Genomic DNA, 7,242 nt, shown 5'->3' with positions numbered 1-7,242 from the left:
AAGCTTCCTCAATGTGTAACTGTTTAGTTTTATTGATGACTTTTTCCTCTATCTTTGTATAGAATAATATTTGCATAATATAATAATAAAAATTCCGTGTTTAGTTTTTTTACTTGATCCATGGATTTAACTTAAGATATTAAAACATATATTTCGCTAAAATGCTATATCTTAAAAATTAGAGCTCCTAGGCAAAAACTAATGCCATATTTGAATTCAGGACATCAAATTCATATGAAATCAGCTCAAAATACCTGGGCACCAAAACCACTGTTGACCTGTGTAATCAATACGTAGCTTATTTGTGGCAGGACTCTGAAAATTCTTTACTTATCTGGAATAACTGTGTTTATTCTGTCTTAATTTTTAACCACGTCCAATAGCTTCGATAACTGAGTAACGCCAGGATGTGCAAATTAGGCAAGGATACAAACGAGTACGAAGTATGCAAGTATGAAAGTTTTTCTTCATAAACCTGATTATTAAAGACAAACAAACTGCCGAATTATTGGGCTATGATGTTTTTATTAAAGCAGTCGAGGTAGACAAAATCAAGAATACTAGAGAAGAAAAGAAGTAGACTATTACAATCTCGAAAACGAACTAGAAATCTTCCGGGTTACAGATGAAAAAACACATCTGTCTTGTCTTAAATTTATACATTAAACACGATTCCAATCACATCAATTGAATCGGAATGGGCATTCTCGGTAGCAAGACTTTTCATTACTAAAATAATCAGATTGTGTGATCGGAGTATCGACCATCTTTGCTTTTTAAAATCTTATAAAAATGTATAATAATATTTTGTATTATGTTTTATTTAAAAAACGAAAATTACCTGCTAAGTCCCGACTTTTTAGAAAGATTAAATTTTTGTCAATTATGTGTCATAAACTTGCGTCTTATGTTTAAATTATTGAGGTAATGTAAGCTTAATAAACAATTTCCAAACACAGAACAATTTACATTTGATTTTCTCATTTTTAATATTATAACTCAGATACAAATTAAATAACAATAATTGACTTACTCCGCTGGGTACGGTTTTCGAAATGTTTCAGATACAACGCTTATTCATTCTTTAGCAAACTCCTATGTGTTATGTAAATATTTGCCATAAGGGTAACGCACGAGTAACTTTCACTGGGGGAGTCTATTAGCTAAGCCAAGTGGAATTGATTCACAGCAAGGTCGTTGCTTCAACTAACTACATCTAATTATAACAGTTATATTAGCGATGTAACGCCAGGAGCGTAGGCAACTCTTTAGGTTCCTAAAGAGTTGCCGCAGTGAAGACAGAAACTTTGAAATGCGCTTTATTAGCAAGTGAAAACGGATGCTTCCACTTCGAATCTTTGTGATATTGTATTATGCTACGTATAAAAATACTTTATTTTATAATAATATAATTACCTTTTGTCGGGCGGATGGCCGAGTGGTCAAGGTGACAACCTACCGCTCTGGGGGTCTTGGGATCGAATTCGGACAGGTCGAGGAATCACCAGGAATTTTTCAGGGTTGGTCCGACCGGATATATCTGGTTCCATACTGCCGCCTCATTGAGGGCATGGCGGAACCCATAATGGGCTTGCTTAAAGAGCGCCCATTGTTGGTGCCCACAAGGCGGAAAAAGTTAATAAAATAATTGAAGATATTAATTTAAATATTATAAATAAAGTGATTAATACAGAACACCATCGTGTGTCACTATGACTTTTTAAAGTTATAAAGCTCAATGTTTTCGCCTACGTAAAATTAACGCCTGTGGCCGGAGCCACATTTGCCATAGCCTCACTACGCCTCTGATGATTGGTTTTTATGATCTCGAACACAGATTATATGTCACAGCTGCCTACTGTAAAACCTTAAAATAGTGTTTATGCGAGGAGTAGTGTTGGAAATCGAAGATGATTGCCAAGGTACTTTATTTAAGTCATTTTTCATTGTATCTTGGACAGCCTAAATCTTCCTTAGGGTAAGCTGTTTTCCCTCTTTCGCTATATTAAGGCGCCAGAATACTACTTTCTTAGCAAGAATGAACGTGAAAAAAAAAAAAAAATGGCCTCCTTGGTAGACCAAGACGAAAGATTTTTAAAACGTTGGAAAGATACGTTAAAAATATATTAATTTTGCAGGAAAAATTGTAAAAGTAAAAAAAATAATATTGTAAATTAATATAGAATCAGTCTTTAAAAAGGAAATAAATTGAAAATACGTTTTTTTTTTTCATAAATAAATTGATTTTCATCTTAAGAGGGCGCTGTTTGTTGTTTTGCAGAATTTCGCGGGATAGTTGTCGCGGGATAATTATCGAACTATTTATGATACAGTAGGATTTGTTAATTTAAATTATTGGTCTATAAATTAGACATATAGAGTAAAACAATTTGATAACCTTACGTGCAGAGTGGCTACACTTTCCCATGTGTGCTAATTAGAAGTTACCTGTATGCTTCTTCCCTTGTCCATACTAATTTTAATTTTTTCATGTTTTACAGACCACATTCATGTTGATAATTGAAAATATGGTAAAAGTTCATCCTTTATACATGGGGCACTTTTACCTTGTGCTGTCATAAAATTATGGTCACAATGAATGAATAGTTAGTTATATATATGCTTACCATTTTAAATGCAACAAGTCTGACTGCACTGGATCAGAATATTACTCAAATATGTTCAGAACAATTCCTTACTCTCAAAGTTAACCTTAGAACACAAAGCATTGTCATCTTTATGACGCAAGTTTGTCGATTGTTATTTTTCTCCTTGTTGTTTTGCACTATCTTGCTGTAATTTTCGGTACCTTCTTACACTGTTGCTGGGATTGTCATAACAAGTTTAAATTTTTAAAATTGTTTTTGTTTGTGGATAATTGAAACTGTTGTCATCAGTTTTATGAAGCTTTATGACAACATGGTGCCTAGAATAAGGATGATTATATTTATATTTTGTTTGTATATGAATTTTTTCTTTACGTGGCATAATTCATGTAAATTCTTTTTTTATTCTTTAATTTGCTTTCTCTGTCTGCTTCAGAAAATCCATATATACACATTTCTCCAAAAATAATTATTACAGAAAAATAATCATTGCTGCTCTGTGCAACTTGCTAGTCAATCAACTTGTTTCAATCCAAGCAGAAATTTTATTTATTTTATTCCTTTGCCTGTCCAACAGGCAAAGGAAATGAAGAGAAATGGTTTCTTTATCCAAATGAAGAGTTAACCATTCCATGGATGTAGAAGCTAGAATTGCACACCTTGCAGATACAATTGCACCTCTTCTTAGAAAATGTTTTACAGAAAAATCTTGCCATTCTCAGAGAGAATCCAATGTCTGAGAATGAAATAACAATTTGTCACATCTACTATTCGAAAAAACAATTTTACTGCTAGATATTGCAGCCAATGCAACCACATATACAGCAAGGAATATCATGCTAATCAGTGTGTTAATTGCTGCAAATAAATTTTATAATAATAATTCAGTGTCTGAAATTGTATCAAATCTAGTATATTACATTATATATTCATTATATTGCTGTCAGTCAGTATTCTGACATGAAACTAATTAATAAAAATTAACAACCATAAAATTCACAAAGCTTTATATTGATACTAATGATTTATTCTTTGTGATCTAGGGTTAATTCAATTATCTTTCTTAACATTATATGTTACTGAACATGATCCAGTTCCATACCCATCTCAGGAAAATTTAGCATCCAAATATTCTCTAACTGGAAGACTTGGACACATGAAATTGTATCCTAGGGTTTTAAGGCCATTCTCTGCATAAAATAAGGGTTTCATAGTCACTCTATACATCAAATAATGTTACTTGACTATTATTGTTACTTCTATATGAGAAAAGACCCTATCCGTAATAATTTATCTTTAATTCATATTTCCTTTATAATTATTTTTTAGATTAATAGAAGTAGAAAATAAAAATGCAAGAACAAACTGATACGTCAGAAAAGTCTTTAAATTTGAGCCATTCAATAGCTGCTCCAGGTAATAAACTTTTGTTTATTACACCAAATTAAATATATTTTTGATTAATAAAATAATTTTGTTATTAGGTTTAAAAACAATAGAATTAAATGACTATAAAGCTGGAATGTCTGGTTTAGATAAGGAACAAATTAATAGGATAATTTATAATGCTTCAAAAGGATCACCGTATTTTCTGTATCAAGAGAAACGTCAACAAAGAATTGACAAAAAAGTACAAGAGATGAAATCATACTTAAATACAGTAACAGAGATTCAGAAAAAAACTGCAAAATACAAAGCAAGTTGATTTAAAATTAATATTTTAAAAATTAATAATAAATTTAATTATGTTTTTATCAATATATCTGATTTCAGATGGATATATTAGCAAAGAAATTAGAAAAAGAATGTGATTTGAGTCATGTTATAGTTCATTTTGATATGGATGCATTTTATGCTGCTGTAGAAATGCGAGATAATCCAGAATTCAGAGATAAACCAATAGCTGTTGGATCAAATTATATGCTGGTATTATTAAATTATCTCCATATATATATATTAAATATACCCCATTTTAAGATTTTTAATGTTAGAATTTTATTTTATTTCTTTTATAGTCCACTTCTAATTATATTGCCAGAAAATTTGGTGTTAGAGCTGCAATGCCTGGTTTTATTGCCAAGAAACTTTGCCATGATTTAATCATTATCCCTCCAAACTTCGAAAAATATAACAAAGTTAGTCAAGATGTATTTACTGTCTTAAAATTGTATGATCCAGATTTTCTTCCAATGAGTTTAGACGAAGCTTATGTTGATATAACTGATTATCTACATAATCATTATAAGGCATCACTTACTCAGAAAATTAGAGAGGAATGGTGTTGGAATGATGCCGAAGAATCAGTTTGTATTGCTGAAATTGTGGATAAAATTGTTAATGAAATAAGACAGAAAATATTTGAAAGTACACAGCTAACAGTAAGTGCAGGTAAGCAATAATTTTACTTTTCTGGCTGTTGTTATTAGCATATATAGCTTTTTATAAAACTCATCTCTACCCTCAGAATTAAGCTTTTTGCAATTTTGTAATAATTAATAATATAAAAAATTTTTTAAATAAAATTTTATAACAGATGGNATGAAAATTTTGACAGTGCTCTGTCTTATTTTCTATTAAATTTAAAAATAGTTTAAAGAATAAGGAGCAATAAAAGGGCCTTTTTTATACATATATTGATGATCAGGCCAATGAGGCAGCCAAATAAGGTAAAATCTGGAGCTACCGTATAAATTCAACCACGAAAATTTGAACCAACCGTGAGTTCAAGAAACAAGCTCACTGGTCCTTATCACATTTGCCCATCTGCCTCTGTCCCAACTGGATCCAACCCGAAAATCTTTTAATTTGGCAGATTTCGCCACATTCCTTCATGCAAATAAAGAAATATACTTTTAAATTGGCTCTCTGTCCTTATAAAAGCTCGGGTCATTTATTAATTTTAAACCTACTTATTAGTTTTTTTTTTTTTTAATTTTTGCTCGTTATGGCATGTCACAACAGAAATATAATTAATTTAGCTGTCAAAATTTATTTTTATTCAATATGTAAAAAAAGCAATGAATTTATATCCTGTTAGCCTGATATATTATCACGTCACATATCTTAATCATCAACAAGACTGACCAACAGATTGCCAAAAATGTCCTTGAAAAGCTCATCTTTTATTGATTGCTCAAGACTTTCTGTTTAAATAATATCAAAAGAAATTGGATATCTTCTTACTTTTTGCTATTAAAGATTTAATCAAGTTTTTAAGATAATTTAGGAACATTTTGATTTAAAGTTTTACAATTTAAATATATTCAATATATTTAGATGATAATATATTATTTTAATATTTTATTCATATATACAGTATATTATATATGAATAAAACATACATTGTATTTCAATACTAATAATGCTGTAAGTTGTAGGCCCTTTCCCTGAATAAACATTTGAATCACCTTATATTTTTATTTAAGTATAATATATTTATATATAACAGTTTTTAATATTTTAATATAAACATTTGATTTTTTTCAGAACATGTGGAATAAGCCAAACTTTGCATTAGAAGATTGTTTAGTCAATATAATTGATTGTCATACCAGTATTATACTGAAATCATTCTTGTAATTTGATATTGTTATAGCTGTTGTAGCTTTATTACTATCCAAATAGCTAATATTCTACATGTAATTCAAGATATAACTTTGTAAATGATACACACATAGAATATATGAATTATCTCTGACTGATTTAATCTATATCTGTAAGTTAAATTACAGAATCTATCTCAGAATTATTTTAAATAAGTTAATTTAGACATGATATTTATTAACTTTGGTAAAAATTATTAGTTAAAAATATGAAATAATAAATATTTCTTGTTGTTATATAATAAATTAAGTAATTAGCTCATTCATATGTAAAGCATTTTAAATAAAATTATTGTATATCCTATGTTAAAACTAATACTTTTAATTTTATCATTTGGAAGTATCATTTATTTATTTTTTCCTTAAACCTTTTCACTCTGTGGGCACTAAGAGTGTCTTTTAATACCCACTGTGTTCAGCCAGGCCCATAAATAGAGTGGCCAGATGGTAAGGAATGGAGTCCAACATATCTGGATCAACTTGTGAAAATTTAAGTTGAAATTTCAGACTCGCAGATCCCACAAAGCAGCAAGTTGGATGGAATCTTTACTATCTTGGCCATCCTGCCAGCTAGAAATATTTTAAAGTTTGTTGTCATTATTTAATTGTTATTAGTTGTATTACTGTCTTCAGAAGATATCAGAAAATTTTGTAATATAAATAAATTATTAGAGTTGTCTTAAGAACATTTTCTTGATTGTATCTAATATTGTCTCCTTGAATATTTATACCATAAATAAAACTAGAATTGTGAATTTCTGACTTTACTTCAAGTCTAGTTTATGAACTCCCTACTTTGTAAGCCAAAATAATAATAATACAGTAGAACCTCGAAAACTCGGCTCTCGATAACCCGGCACTCCGGATAACTCGGCCACACCCTGGCAGGGCAAAAAAATCCTTAGTTAATTAATTTTCATTATAGACAGCTTTATAAAAGTATAAAAGCTCTCATAAAGTATTTTTCTGAGGTCTGTCTTATCAGGTAAATTACTGTACACAGTGTATTCATTAATTTTCATTTTCATGTAGTA

General features: G+C 29.8%; 1 protein-coding gene across 5 annotated transcripts in view; it reads left to right on the top strand.

Moving 5' to 3' along the window:
• The first annotated feature begins 2,244 nt into the window (after positions 1–2,244).
• Positions 2,245–7,242, top strand: part of LOC111622506 (DNA polymerase kappa-like) — a 16,554-nt gene continuing 11,556 nt past the window's right edge. Inside the window, exons 1-6 of one of the 5 annotated variants that reach the window (XM_023364903.1) lie at positions 2,265–2,956; positions 3,650–3,841; positions 3,936–4,022; positions 4,091–4,302; positions 4,380–4,532; positions 4,622–4,994. In XM_023364903.1, coding sequence (XP_023220671.1) covers positions 3,959–4,022; positions 4,091–4,302; positions 4,380–4,532; positions 4,622–4,994 — 802 coding nt within the window. In that variant the 5' untranslated portion in view covers positions 2,265–2,956; positions 3,650–3,841; positions 3,936–3,958. Of the gene's footprint in view, positions 2,957–3,405; positions 4,023–4,090; positions 4,303–4,379; positions 4,533–4,621; positions 4,995–7,242 lie in introns of those variants that run through there. The other 4 variants (XM_023364901.1, XM_023364905.1, XM_023364904.1 and 1 more) reach the window with 4 other exon arrangements.

Source organism: Centruroides sculpturatus, unplaced genomic scaffold, assembly GCF_000671375.1.
Source record: "Centruroides sculpturatus isolate CEXI.00-Female unplaced genomic scaffold, Cexi_2.0 scaffold291, whole genome shotgun sequence".
Taxonomy (NCBI): Eukaryota; Metazoa; Arthropoda; class Arachnida; order Scorpiones; family Buthidae; genus Centruroides; species Centruroides sculpturatus.
This window is presented reverse-complemented; position numbering and strand designations above follow the sequence as displayed.